The 16187-nt window shown below is 44.5% G+C and overlaps 1 protein-coding gene across 2 annotated transcripts in view; it reads right to left on the reverse strand.

Annotated features, from left to right (window-relative positions):
• The window catches only part of LOC143285080 (uncharacterized), a 48374-nt gene that overhangs the window by 13163 nt on the left and 19024 nt on the right, over positions 1–16187 (reverse strand). The window contains exons 6-11 of one of the 2 annotated variants that reach the window (XM_076592288.1): positions 15115–15273; positions 12664–12760; positions 12520–12624; positions 7596–7814; positions 5539–5728; positions 2753–2884 (exon numbers count right to left, since the gene is read on the reverse strand). In XM_076592288.1, coding sequence (XP_076448403.1) covers positions 2753–2884; positions 5539–5728; positions 7596–7814; positions 12520–12624; positions 12664–12760; positions 15115–15273 — 902 coding nt within the window. Of the gene's footprint in view, positions 1–2752; positions 2885–5538; positions 5729–7595; positions 7815–12519; positions 12761–15114; positions 15274–16187 lie in introns of both variants that reach the window. The other variant, XM_076592287.1, reaches the window with a different exon arrangement.

Here is a 16187-nt window from a genome sequence, read left to right on the forward strand (position 1 = left end):
CAAAATCACCCCCACTCCCCCTTTCATACTCCAAGAGAATGAAGTCAGATGCCAATTCAGTCGTCTGAAAATGAGAAAAGCCACTGGCCCTGACAACATCTCACCAGGCCTTTTGAGAAAGTGTGCAGTCCAACTATCTAGTGTCTTCACTGACATATTTAACATGTCCCTTCAGTCATGTGTGGTGCCACACTGCTTTAAGAAATCAACAATCATTCCTGTTCCAAAAAAAGTACAGCCTAGTTGTCTTAATGATTATCGTCCCGTAGCCTTAACATCAGTCGTAATGAAAACATTTGAACGCTTGATTCTACAATTCCTAAGAACCTGCATTCCTCCACCTTCTGATCCCTTTCAGTTCGCCTATAGAGCTAAAATCAGTTGAATGGCTGCCGGAAAAAGAGGGCGCTAGTCAGGGATGCAAAGGGGAGGTAACCTACTTCGGAAGGTTATCGGCTGTAGCTACTTTCGTTTTCTCCACATAGGCAGGTAGTAGTTTGCACAGGACAGGAATCAGACCCCTGCCGGAGTCTGCACTAGTGGGTCATGGTTAAGTATGTGTAATTAAAATCAGTTGAAGATGCCATTAGCATAGGTCTCTACAACGTCCTTAGACATCTGGAAAATCCTAACAGCTATGCCAGGATCCTTTTCATTGACTACAGCTCTGCGTTCAACAAAATAGTGCCATCAAAACTATATTTTAAAGTGAAAGACCTCTCGCTGCCTGAATCAATTTGTGCATGGATCCTAAATTTTCTAAGACGCAGACCGCAAGTTGTTAAAGTTGGTGACCTCACTTCCTTCACATGCATTCTCAACATAGGCACCCCACAGGGATGTGTTCTATCCCCACTGTTGTACTCACTATTCACACATGACTGTGCAACTCAAAATGAATGTAACACCATGGTCAAGTTTGCCGACGACACTACTCTAGAAGGGCTGATTACCAACAGTGATGAGTCAAAATATAGGGAAGAAGTACTGGAACTTGTCAGCTGGTGTGATAAAAACAACTTAGAACTCAACATATCAAAAACCAAAGAATTAATTCTAGATTTCAGGAAGACCAGATCTGACCCCTTACCACTTGTCATTAAAGACAAGCAAGTAGAGATCATCAGCGACTTTAAATTTCTCGGACTGATCATTACCAATGATCTGAAATGGGAAAAAAATACGGAAAAAATTATTAAGAAAGCACAACAGCACCTGTACTTTCTTCGGTGCCTCAAAAAGTTCAGAATTAAAAAAGAAATCATGGTTGATTTCTAGCAAGCAGTCATTGAAAGTGTGCTAACCGTTGCTATTACTGTTTGGTACGGAAACATTTCCAAGGCAGAAGTTGCAGCCCTTAACAGAATAGTAAAAACTGCCACCAAGATTACCAGGGCTGGTCTGCCTTCTCTAGAAGACATATTATAAGCGGCTACTCAGAAAAGCAAAATCAATCAGCCAGTATGAATCACATCCAGCTTTTGGGAGTTTCGAGATGCTCCCCTCTGGTCGACGGTGCAGAAGTATAAGGACAAAAACCAATTGCTTCGCCAATAGCTTTTTCCCCAAAGCAGTCAATGCCCTGTCTCTCAAACAAACCCAGTATGATAAATAGAATTGTGCAATCAACAACCATCTACCTGAAGATCTAGTCATCAGCCCCATCCACATGTAATATGTAGCTTCTGTTCAAATTGTGTGTGTGTGTGTGTGTGTGTGAGAGAGAGAGAGAGAGAGAGAGAGAGAGAGAGTTTGTGTGTGTGTGTGTGTGTGTGTGTGTGTGCAGTGCATGCACGTGTGAGTATGCACATGTTTTTATACTGATATGCACTTGTATGTATCTAATTTCTACTGTATCTGTGTTTGTGTATGATTTTCGATTTATGTTCGTATCTTGTTATGTACTACCCCCCCCCCAATATTCCTTGTGACCCCGGTACACTTGGTAATAAAGACATATTCTATTCTATTCTATTACTACCGAAATTACATAATTAGAACACAAGTGTCATCACTGGGTTTTTAAAACCATCAGAGACAAAAACTGAAGTTGAAAAACTCAAAATCTGACACTAAAATGTCAACACATGTTTACTGTGGGGATGATATTATACAAACAACAGAAGAAAATAAATAATTTGGAATTGTTTTGTTATCAGTAGTTTTTTGGTGCTTAGTAAGTGTCAGCTCAAAACAAGCACTACTGAACACCATCAAAGTGACTGTGACAAAGCAGGGTCAGCTCTGGTGTGTGGCCCCCTGGCAAACTAATCACAGATAGGTCTTCCCATTCTGAAACTGTGGCAGATGAACCTGGGTGTGGCTATGTATGAGAAACCTCAAATCAGGGCACAGGATTAATGCCACTGAACTGATGCAGATGATGGGGCAGACAAAGAGAAACCTCAAATCAGGGCACAGGATTAATGCCACCGAACTGGTACAGATGATGGGGCAGACACAAAGAGAAACCTCAAATCAGGGCACAGGATTAATGCCACCGAACTGGTACAGATGATGGGCAGGCACAAAGAGAAACCTCAAATCAGGGCACAGGATTAATGCCACTGAACTGGTGCAGATGACGGGGCAGTAACAAAGAGAAACCTCAAATCAGGGCACAGGATTAATGCCACTGAACTGGTACAGATGACAGGGCAGGCACATACACACAAAAAAATCAAGAACACCACATAAACCCAATGTGAACTATTCATCCCTCTCATTGCAGGGGGAGGTAAGCAGTACACACCATTCTGACGCAGCATGTTGGTGTAGGTCCTGAGCTGGGCACATGTGATGGGCCAGTGAGCGTCACACCCACAGTGCAGACACCAGTGTTTGTTGCACCCACATGCCACAGGCACACCTCTGGGCTCCTCGGCTGCACACACACACATACACACACATCATTACCCATGTGCACATACACACAGACACATCATTACCCATGTGCACATACACACAGACACATCATTACCCATGTGCACATAAACACACACACACATCATTACCCATGTGCACACACGCACACACACACACACACACACATCATTACCCATGTGCACATACACACACACACATCATTACCCACGTGCACACACAAACACACACACACACAATCATTACCCATGTGCACATAAACACACATCATTAACCATGTGTTCACACACACACACACACACACACCAATACCCATGTGTGTACACACAAACACACACACACACACACACAATTATTTGGCCAACAGCTTCACCTCTTTGTGTTCAGCAATGCGTATCTGCATGAAAGTGTGTATGCATGGGTGAATCTGTATGTGAGTGGGAATGCATAGAACTGTCTGTGCATGTCTATCAATGTATAGAAGCATATGTATGTGTGTGAATGTGCATGTGAGCCGGAATGCAGAGAACTGTGTGTGTGCATGTCTATCAATGTATGGAAGCATATGTATGTGTGTGAATGTGCATGTGAGTGGGAATGCAGAGAACTGTGTGTGTGCATGTCTATCAATGTATGGAAGCATATGTATGTGTGCATCATGTTAGGTATGGATGGGGACGTTGTTCAGTTTTATTGTTTGTTTTTTAAGAAGACTCAGATTTTTCCTGACATACATTTCTGATTTTTAGAATATATATATCTCAATAAATAGTGTCTTTAAATAAACAAATTACAAAGCATTTTTCAGTTTACATGAGGTCTGTCTTCAGTTTCATGTTTACTATTTGTCTGCCTGTCGGAGTCATTGATGTAGTGATGTCTGACTGTTTACTGTCTGTGTGTTGGAGTCATTGATGTAGTGATGTCTGTTTACTGTCTGTGTTGGAGTCATTGATGTAGTGATGTCTGACTGTTTACTGTCTGTTGGAGTCATTGATGTAGTGATGTCTGACTGTTTACTGTCTGTGTGTTGGAGTCATTGATGTAGTGATGTCTGACTGTTTACTGTCTGTGTGTTGGAGTCATTGATGTAGTGATGTCTGACTGTTTACTGTCTGTTGGAGTCATTGATGTAGTGATGTCTGACTGTTTACTGTCTGTTGGAGTCATTGATGTAGTGATGTCTGACTGTTTACTGTCTGTTGGAGTCATTGATGTAGTGATGTCTGACTGTTGACTGTCTGTTGGAGTCATTGATGTAGTGATGTCTGACTGTTTACTGTCTGTGTGTTGGAGTCATTGATGTAGTGATGTCTGACTGTTTACTGTCTGTGTGTTGGAGTCATTGATGTAGTGATGTCTGACTGTTTACTGTCTGTGTGTTGGAGTCATTGATGTAGTGATGTTTGACTGTTTACTGTCTGTCTGTTGGAGTCATTGATGTAGTGATGTCGGACTGTTTACTGTCTGTGTGTTGGAGTCATTGATGTAGTGATGTCTGACTGTTTACTGTCTATGTGTTGGAGTCATTGATGTAGTGATGTCTGACTGTTGACTGTCTGTGTGTTGGAGTCATTGATGTAGTGATGTCTGACTGTTTACTGTCTGTGTGTTGGAGTCATTGATGTAGTGATGTCTGTTTACTGTCTGTGTGTTGGAGTCATTGATGTAGTGATGTCTGTTTACTGTCTGTCTGTTGGAGTCATTGATGTAGTGATGTCTGACTGTTTACTGTCAGTCTGTTGGAGTCATTGATGTAGTGATGTCTGACTGTTTACTGTCAGTCTGTTGGAGTCATTGATGTAGTGATGTCTGACTATTGACTGTCTGTTGGAGTCATTGATGTAGTGATGTCTGACTGTTGACTGTCTGTGTGTTGGAGTCATTGATGTAGTGATGTCAGACTGTTGACTGTCTGTGTGTTGGAGTCATTGATGTAGTGATGTCTGACTGTTGACTGTCTGTGTGTTGGAGTCATTGATGTAGTGATGTCTGACTGTTGACTGTCTGTGTGTTGGAGTCATTGATGTAGTGATGTCTGACTGTTTACTGTCTGTGTGTTGGAGTCATTGATGTAGTGATGTCTGACTGTTTACTGCCTGTTGGAGTCATTGATGTAGTGATGTCTGACTGTTTACTGTCTGTGTGTTGGAGTCATTGATGTAGTGATGTCTGACTGTTGACTGTCTGTGTGTTGGAGTCATTGATGTTGTGATGTCTGACTGTTTACTGTCTGTGTGTTGGAGTCAATGATGTAGTGATGTCTGACTGTTTACTGTCTGTGTGTTGGAGTCATTGATGTAGTGATGTCTGACTGTTTACTGTCTGTGTGTTGGAGTCAATGATGTAGTGATGTCTGACTGTTGACTGTCTGTGTGTTGGAGTCATTGATGTAGTGATGTCTGACTGTTTACTGTCTGTGTGTTGGAGTCATTGATGTAGTGATGTCTGACTGTTTACTGTCTGTGTGTTGGAGTCATTGATGTAGTGATGTCTGACTGTTTACTGTCTGTGTGTTGGAGTCAATGATGTAGTGATGTCTGACTGTTTACTGTCAGTTGGAGTCATTGATGTAGTGATGTCTGACTGTTCCATTCATTCACTCCACACTGTTTTCCCTTTTCTTTGATGATTAATTCTTCCAGTCCAATTTACTTTGTTGCAAAGTGTTCATGGTGAGGGGACGTCTGGCCAGCAGCCCACAGCCGGCGTGAGGACACCACGTCCACTCTCCACTCCTCTCCACAGTCTGGCACCGCACTCGCTGCTGCCACCTGCTGTACACCCACGGTGGAACAAGGGACATCACTGTGGTGGATTCCACAGCAGTCTCACACTTGTACTCCTGCAGAGAAGAATTCAGAATCATGTGTGAATTGAGACAGGTGTTCTCAATAGTCAATAAACCACAACAGTTACATTGCTTTTAGGGAACAAGACAGGGGCAGACAACCCCACATTCTTGTCACCTTCAGCCACATGGCAACCAGTCTGTGTGGAACTGAAGTCCCCCAAACCTTCACACCGCTTTCTGATGTTGTCCCCCAAACCTTCACACCGTTTTCTGATGTTGTCCCCCAAACCTTCACACCGCTTTCTGATGTTGTCCCCCAAACCTTCACACCGCTTTCTGATGTTGTCCCACAAACTTTCACACCGCTTTCTGATGTTGTCCCCCAAACCTTCACACCGCTTTCTGATGTTGTCCCCCAAACCTTCACACCGCTTTCTGATGTTGTCCCACAAACTTTCACACCGCTTTCTGATGTTGTCCCCCAAATCTTCACACCGCTTTCTGATGTTGTCCCCCAAACCTTCACACCGCTTTCTGATGTTGTCCCACAAACCTTCACACCGTTTTCTGATGTTGTCCCCCAAACCTTCACACCGCTTTCTGATGTTGTCCCCCAAACCTTCACACCGCTTTCTGATGTTGTCCCCCAAACCTTCACACCGCTTTCTGATGTTGTCCCACAAACCTTCACACCGTTTTCTCATGTTGTCCCCCAAACCTTCACACCGCTTTCTGATGTTGTCCCCCAAACCTTCACACGGCTTTCTGATGTTGTCCCACAAACTTTCACACCGCTTTCTGATGTTGTCCTCCAAACCGTCACACCGCTTTCTGATGTTGTCCCCCAAACCTTCACACCACTTTCTGATGTTGTCCCCCAAACCTTCACACCGCTATGTTGTCCCCCAAACCTTCACACCGCTTTCTGATGTTGTCCCCCAAACCTTCACACCGCTTTCTGATGTTGTCCCACAAACCTTCACACCATTTTCTCATGTTGTCCCCCAAACCTTCACACCGCTTTCTGATGTTGTCCCCCAAACCTTCACACCGCTTTCTGATGTTGTCCCCCAAACCTTCACACCGCTTTCTGATGTTGTCCCCCAAACCTTCACACCGCTTTCTGATGCTGTCCCACAAACCTTCACACCGCTTTCTGATGTTGTCCCCCAAACCATTCACACAGCATTCATTCAGTGGTCCTGTCTGTACAAGGCATTACTCATCATACAGTGGTCCTGTTGTCCTGTCTCTACAATGCATCACTCACCATACAGTGGTCCTGTCTGTACCAGGCATCACTCACCATACAGTGGTCCTGTTTCTACAATGCATCACTCACCATACAGTGGTCCTGTTTGTACAAGGCATCACTCACCATACAGTGGTCCTGTCTCTACAAGGCATCACTCACCATACAGTGGTCCTGTCTCTACAAGGCATCACTCACCATACAGTGGTCCTGTCTCTACAAGGCATCACTCACCATACAGTGGTCCTGTCTCTACAAGGCATCACTCACCATACAGTGGTCCTGTCTCTACAAGGCATCACTCACCATACATTGGTCCTGTCTCTACAAGGCATCACTCACCATACAGTGGTCCTGTCTCTACAAGGCATCACTCACCATACAGTGGTCCTGTCTCTACAAGGCATCACTCACCATACAGTGGTCCTGTCTATACAAGGCATCACTCACCATACAGTGGTCCTGTCTCTACAAGGCATCACTCACCATACAGTGGTCCTGTCTCTACCAGGCATCACTCACCATACACTGGTCCTGTCTGTACAAGGCATCACTCACCATACAGTGGTCCTGTCTGTACAAGGCATCACTCACCATACAGTGGTCCTGTCTGTACAAGGCATCACTCACCATACAGTGGTCCTGTCTCTACCAGGCATCACTCACCATGCAGCGCAAAGTTGTCTTCCCCTCCATAATACTGGATACCAGGTGGTGCTGCCAGCACTGCCGGCAAAAGCTGTGGCCACATGTTGTCATGGTAACAGAAGAACTGAACCCCCGCCACAAGGTCTCTTCATCATGGAAGCGTGTGAAGCAAACAGCACATTCCACACTGCACCACGTCACACTGCAGGCCAGGTCCAGGTCTTCTATCCCCCTGGTCTGCAACACAAAACATGGCCAGTCACACTCAGTCCTGTCTGGCTGACAACACAAAACATGGCCAGTCACACTCAGTCCTACTTGGCAGACAACACAGTGATGAGTCAAAATGTAGGGAAGAAGTACTGGAACTTGTCAGCTGGTGTGATCAAAACAACTTGGAACTGAACATATCAAAAACCAAAGAATTAAGTTTAGATTTCAGGAAGACCAGATCTGACCCCTTACCACTTGTCATTAAAGACAAGCAAGTAGAGATCATCAGCGAATTTAAATTTCTCGGACTGATCATTTCCAATCATTTGAAAATGGGAGAAAAAATACAAAAAAAAATTGTTAAGAAAGCACAACAGCGCCTGTACTTTCTTCGGTGCCTCAAAAAGTTCAGAATTAAAAAAAGAAATCATGGTTGAATTCTACCAAGCAGTCACTGAAAGTGTGCTAACCTTTGCTATTACTGTTTGGTACAGAAACATTTCTGAGGCAGAAGTTGCAGCCCTTAACAGAATCGTAAAAACTGCCACCAAGATTACCAGGGCTGATCTGCCTTTTCTAGAAGACATATCATAAACGCCTACTCAAAAAAGCAAAATCAATCAGCCAGGACAAATCACATCCAGCTTTTGGGAGTTTCGAGATGCTTGCCTCTGGTCGACGGTACAGAAGTATAAGGACGAAAACCAATCACTTCGCCAATAGCTTTTTCCCCAAAGCAGTCAATGCCCTGTCTCTCAAACAAATCAAGTGTGATAAATAGAATTGTGCAATCAACAACCATCTACCTGAAAATCTAGTCATCAGCCCCATCTACATGTAATATGCGGCTTCTGTTCAAACGTGTGTGTGTGTGTGTTTGTGTGTATGTGAGAAAGAGAGAGAGAGTTTGTGTGTGTGTGTGTGTGTGTGTGTGTGTGTGTGTGTGTAGTGCGTGCATGTGTAAGTATGCATAAGTTTTTATATTGATATGCACTTGTATGTATCCTAATTTCTACTGTATCTGTGTTTGTGTATGATTTTCAATTTATGTTTGTACCTTGTTATGTACTATCCCCCCCAATATTCCTTGTGACCCCAGTACACTTGGTAATAAAGACATATTCTATTCTAATCTATTCTATTGAAAAAAACATGTCCGGTCCTGTCTGGCTGTCAACACAAAACATGGCCAGTCCTGTCTGGCTGTCAACACAAAACATGGCCAGTCCTGTCTGGCTGTCAACACAAAACATGGCCAGTCCTGTCTGGCTGTCAACACAAAACATGGCCAGTCACACTCAGTCCTGTCTGGCTGTCAACACAAAACATGGCCAGTCCTGTCTGGCTGTCAACACAAAACATGGCCAGTCCTGTCTGGCTGTCAACACAAAACATGGCCAGTCCTGTCTGGCTGACAATACAAAACATGGCCAGTCACTCAATGAACCAGATCCAATGACAATCTTCTCCACAGGGAACCATACCCAGTAAAAGAAAGGCACTGTGAAAATTGGAAGGGGGAAAAAATCCATGAATGGAGGAGTCAAAAGAGTCAAATGCAAAGAATCAAAAGTGTGAAGCGAAAGAAGGCACTGAGAAGTTAAAGGTGATATTGCTGAGAGCAGTATTTCTGTACTGCTGGCTGGCTGCACCATTTCTGCATTGCTGGCTACACCATTTCTACATTGCTGGCTGACTGCACCATATCTACATTGGTGGCTGGCTGTACCATTTCTGCATTGCTGGCTGCATCATTTCAACATTGGTGACTGCACCATTTCTACATTGCTGGCTGACTGCACCATATCTACATTGCTGGCTGCAGTATTTCTACATTGCTGGTTGACTGCACCATATCTACATTGGTGATGGCTGCGCCATTTTTGCATTGCTGGCTGCACAATTTCTGCATGCCGACTGCACCATTTCTGCATTGCTGGCTATTTCTGCATTGCTGGCTGCATCATTTCAACATTGGTGACTGCACCATTTCTACATTGCTGGCTGACTGCACCATATCTACATTGCTGACTGCACCATTTCTACATTGCTGGATGGCTGCACCATTTCTAAATTGCTGGCTACACCATTTCTATGTTGATGGCTGAACCATTTCTACATTGCTGGCTCCACCATTTCTACATTGCTGGCTGCACCATTTCTACATTGCTGGCTGGCTGCACCATTTCTACATTGCTGGCTGCACCATTTCTACATTGCTGGCTGCACCATTTCTACATTGCTGGCTGCACTATTTCTAAATTGCTGGCTGGCTGCACTATTTCTACATTTCTGGCTGGCTGCACCATTTCTACATTGCTGGCTTGCACCATTTCTACATTGCTGGCTGGCTGCACCATTTCTATATTGCTGGCTGGCTGCACCATTTCTGCATTGCTGGCTGCACTATTCCTACATTGTTGCCTGCACCATTTCTACATTGCTGGGTGGTTGCACCATTTCTACATTGCTGGCTGGCTGTACCATTTCTACATTGCTGGCTGGCTGCACCATTTCTACATTGGTGGCTGACTTTACCATTTCTACACTGCTGGCTGCACCATTTTTTACACTGCTGGCTGACTGTACCATTTCTACATTGCTGGCTGCACCATTTCTACATTGGTGGCTGGCTGCACCATTTCTACATTGGTGGCTGGCTGCACCATTTCTACATTGCTGGTGGCACCATTTCTACACTGGTGGCTGTCTGTACCATTTCTACATTGCTGGCTGCACCATTTCTACATTGCTGGCTGACTGTACCATTTCTACATTGCTGACTGCACCATTTCTACATTGCTGGCTGGCTGCACCATTTCTACATTGCTGGCTGGCTGCACCATTTCTACATTGCTAGCTGACTGCACCATTTCTACATTGCTGGCTGCACCATTTCTACATTGGTGGCTGACTGCACCATTTCTTATTCTCCTTCTTCTTCAATGTTCAATTTTGTTGGGATGCGTCAGACTTGAAGCTTTGTTGCCCTGACGAAGCCCACGGTTTTCTCCAGGTCAGTCCGGTCACCCCAAAGCTGTGCCTGTAGCTTCACTCCCTCGGGCCAGGTCTGGCGCCATTGATCCTCATAAGTGGGGCAATGTTGGAGAATATGTTCTGGGGTTTGTGTTCCTGTGCCACAGGACATTCATCTGTGTGAGATTTTTCTTTCAGCTCAGATGACTCAAAAGCCTGCAGTGGCCTGTACAAAGTCTGAGGAGGATTGTTTGCTGGTGTTACTGGAGTTGGTGAATCACATCTGTCCCTTTGTCAGCGTTCGGCTGTCTCTTCCTTCGGTACTGGCTGTGGATTATGGTTTTGCCTCTCTGTACATCACTGGGTGACTGAACTGCTCCATTTTACTTCCCACTTTTGACAGAGCATCAGCTTTTTCATTCCCAGTGATCCCACAGTGGGATGGAATCCACTGCAGTGTGATGGTAGACACTTGTGAGAGGTCAGTTAGGGTCTTTTGTACAGACACTTGCTGTTGGTCAGTTTTTTTGTTTTGCAGTGCTTCTAGCAGAGATTTGCAATCAGTGGAGAAGATGATCTTGGGTGGTGGTCTGGATGATTCAGCAAGGCTTTTTGCTGCATGGAGGAGAGTGCTTGTTTCTGCTCTGTTGATATTTTTCCATTGGGAAATGTTTCTTGTGTGAGTTTTCCATTTGTACACTGTTGACTACACCATTTCTACATTGCTGGCTGCACCATTTCTACATTGCTGACTGCATGATTTCCACATTCCTGGCTAAAGCATTTCTACATTACTGGCTGGCTGCACAATTTCTCCTTGTATCATTTCTACATTGTTGGCCGGCTGCACCATTTCTGCATTGCTGACTGCACCATTTCAACATTGCTGGCTGCACCAATTCTATATTCCTGGCTGCACCATTTCTACATTGCTGACTGCACCATTTTAACATTGCTGGCTGCACCATTTCAACATTGCTGGCTGGCTCCACCATTTCTACATTGCTGACTGCATGATTTCCACATTCCTGGCTGCAGCATTTCAACATTGCTGGCTGGCTGCACCATTTCTACATTACTGGCTGGCTGCACCATTTCTACATTGCTGGCTACACCACTTCTACATTGCTGGCTGCACCATTTCAACATTGCTGGCTGGCTGCACCATTTCTACATTGCTGGCTACACCATTTATATATTGCTGGCTGTACCATTTCAACATTGCTGGCTGGCTGCACCATTTCTACATTGCTGGCTACACCATTTCTACATTGCTGGCTGCACTATTTCTATATTGCTGGCTGGCTTCAAAATTTCTACATTGCTGGCTGCAGCCATTTCTACACTGCTGGTTGGCTGCAGCATTTCTACATTGCTGGCTGCACAATGTCTACACTGCTGGCTGCAGCATTTCTACATTGCTGGCTGCACCACTTCTACATTGCTCGCTGGCAGCAACATTTCAACATTGCTGGCTGCTGCACCATTTCTACATTGCTGGCTGCTGCACCATTTCTACATTGCTGGCTGCTGCACCATTTCTACATTGCTGGCTGCACCATTGCAACATTGCTGGTTGCGGCATTTCTAAACAAGTATGGGGGAAACACGACACCTGATCAAATCAAAATTTTAGGGAATCAAACAGGAGAAGACTGAGTATTATATTCTAAATACACAGGTAGAAAAAGACACATGAACACTTATATGTTCACACTGACTGATAAGAACAACAAAAAAGAGCTTGTCAGACCTGAGGTTGCTGCTGTTCTGCTGACTGTAGGTGATGATAGGCCTGGTCCACACTGCACACCTCCACCTGTCCTGTGTACCTCTCATGGGGCAGGTTCATGTCCACCTGTCTTGAGTTCCTCTCATGGGGCAGGTACATGTCCACCTGTCTTGAGTTCCTCTCATGGGGCAGGTACATGTCCACCCGTCCGTGTTCTCTCTGGCTGACTGTTTCACAGGGCCGACCCACACTGCTGCTCTGCCTGTAGTGTCCACACCATGGTCAATGGCATGTCACCACTAGTGGCTACACTATGGTCAATGGCATGTCACCACTAGTGTCCACACTATGGTCAATGGCATGTCACCACTAGTGGCCACACTATGGTCAATGGCATGTCACCACTAGTGTCCACACCATGGTCAATGACATGTCACCACTAGTGCCCACACTATGGTCAATGACATGTCACCACTAGTGGCCACACCATGGTCAATGACATGTCACCACTAGTGGCCACACCATGGTCAATGACATGTCACCACTAGTGGCCACACTATGGTCAATGACATGTCATCACTTGTGGCCACAATATGGTCAATGACATGTCACCACTAGTGGCCACACTATGGGCAATGGCATGTCACCACTAGTGGCCACACTATGGTCAATGACATGTCATCACTTGTGGCCACAATATGGTCAATGACATGTCACCACTAGTGGCCACACTATGGGCAATGGCATGTCACCACTAGTGGCCACACTATGGTCAATGACATGTCACCACTAGTGGCCACACTATGGTCAATGACATGTCACCACTTGTGGCCACACTATGGTCAATGACATGTCACCATGTGTGGCCACACTATAGTCAATGACATGTCATCACTTGTGGCCACACTATGGTCAATGACATGTCATCACTTGTGGCCACACTATGGGCAATGGCATGTCACCACTAGTGGCCACACCATGATCAATGGCAAGTCGACACTAGTGTCCACAATATGGTCAATGACATGTCACCACTAGTGGCCACACTATGGGCAATGGCATGTCACCACTAGTGGCCACACTAACTTCTGATGATTATTTCTGAATGAAAGCACATTTAACACAAAAGTGAAATAAAATTATTAGTTGAATGTTAAACTTTGAAACATCTTTTTTTGCTCTCTCTCTGGATGAATACATTATGAATCAAAACATCACAGACAACATGGCTACTCTCTGGATGAATACATTATGAATCAAGACATCACAGACAACATGGCTGACTCTCTGGGTGAATATATTATGAATCAAAACATCACAGACAACATGCTTCTCTATGGATGAATACATTATGAATCAAAACATCACAGACAACATGGCTGACTCTCTGGATGAATACATTATGAATCAAAACATCACAGACAACATGCTTCTCTCTGGATGAATACATTATGAATCAAAACATCACAGACAACACACTTCTCTCTGGATGAATACATTATGAATCAAAACATCACAGACAACATGGCTGACTCTCTGGATGAATACATTATGAATCAAGACATCACAGACAACATGGCTGACTCTCTGGATGAATACATTATGAATCAAAACATCACAGACAACATGGCTACTCTCTGGATGAATACATTATGAATCAAGACATCACAGACAACACACTTCTCTCTGGATGAATACATTATGAATCAAAACATCACAGACAACATGGCTGACTCTGGATGAATACATTATGAATCAAAACATCACAGACAATATGGCTGACTCTCTGGATGAATACATTATGAATCAAAACATCACAGACAACATGATGTGATGTGAACAGTGTTCTGTTGAATAAAGTGAACTGCAACACCAACATGATGTGAACAGTGTTCTGTTGAATAAAGTGAACTGCCAATACCAACATGATGTGATGTGAACAGTGTTCTGTTTAATAAAGTGAACTGCAACACCAACATGATGTGAACAGTGTTCTGTTTAATAAAGTGAACTGCCAACACCAACATGATGTGAACAGTGTTCTGTTGAATAAAGTGAACTCCAACACCAACATAATGTGATGTGAACAGAGTTCTCTGTCCCATCACCCTGTGACCCACCTGCTGACTGTGACCCTGTGACCCACCTGCTGACTGTGACCCTCCTGCTGACTGTGACCCACCTGCTGACTGTGACCCTGTGACCCACCTGCTGACTGTGACCCACCTGCTGACTGTGACCCACCAGCTGACTGTGACCCACCTGCTGACTGTGACCCTGTGACCCACCTGCTGACTGTGACCCTGTGACCCACCTGCTGACTGTGACCCTGTGACCCACCTGCTGACTGTGACCCTGTGACCCACCAGCTGACTGTGACCCACCTGCTGACTGTGACCCTGTGACCCACCAGCTGACTGTGACCCTGTGACCCACCAGCTGACTATGACCCTGTGACCCACCTGCTGACTGTGACCTGTGACCCGCCAGCTGACTGTGACCTGTGACCCACCAGCTGACTGTGACCCTGTGACCCACCAGCTGACTGTGACCCTGTGACCCACCTGCTGACTATGACCCTGTGACCCACCTGCTGACTGTGACCCTGTGACCCACCTGCTGACTGTCCACTTGCAGACAACGTGACACACTGTGTCCAAAAGCTGCCCCACAGACATCACCCTGGGCTGGTGGTCCCTGGCAGTCAGCCAACACTTCAGGTCCTGGTTCACACTTTCTGCCTCCATGTCCTCACCCCCCCTCATCACACGCACCCTGCAACATACATCATCAGTGCACTGTAACATCATCACTCACCCTGCAACATACATCATCAGTGCACTGTAACATCATCACTCACCCTGCAACATACATCATCAGTGAACTGTAACATCACCACACGCAGTCTGCAACGTCATCACACAACCTGCAGCACACATCATCACATTGCATACATCATCACAGCCTGCAGCATACATCATCACACTGCATACATCATCACAACCTGCAGCATACATCATCACAACCTTCCAGCATACATCATCACAGCCTGCAGAATACATCATCAGTGCACTGTAACAACAGGAACATACACATCAAACACCACAGACAGGCTATTACATGGTATAAGCACAGCAAATTATTTTAATGAATCATTCTACAATAAGCATAGTAAATGGCTTTAATTAACCATTGTAAGCACAGCAAATGACTTGAATCATTCTACAATAAGCACAGCAAATGACTTTAATTACTGTACAATATGCACAGCAAATGACCTTAACCATTGTACAAAAAGCACAGCACATGACCTTAAAGGCTTAATCATTGGAAAGAAAAAAAAAAGCACAGCAAATGACTTAAATCATTGTACAAAAGCACAGGAAATGACTTTAATTGTTGTACAAAAAGCACAGCAAATGACTTAAATCATTGTACAACTGGTATAGCAAATTACTTTAATCATTGTACAATCAGTACAGCAAATGACCTTAATCATGTACAAAAACCACAGCAAATGACTTAAATCATTGTATAAAAAGCACACCAAATGACTTTAATCATTGTGTAATTCGTACAGCAAATGACTTTAATCATTGTACAATTAGTACAGCAAATGACTTTAATCACTGTACAATTAGTACAGCAAATGACTTTAATCAATGTGCAAAAAGCACAGCAAATAAATT

This window comes from Babylonia areolata, chromosome 8 (genome assembly GCF_041734735.1).
Source record: "Babylonia areolata isolate BAREFJ2019XMU chromosome 8, ASM4173473v1, whole genome shotgun sequence".
In the NCBI taxonomy this organism is placed as follows: Eukaryota; Metazoa; Mollusca; class Gastropoda; order Neogastropoda; family Buccinidae; genus Babylonia; species Babylonia areolata.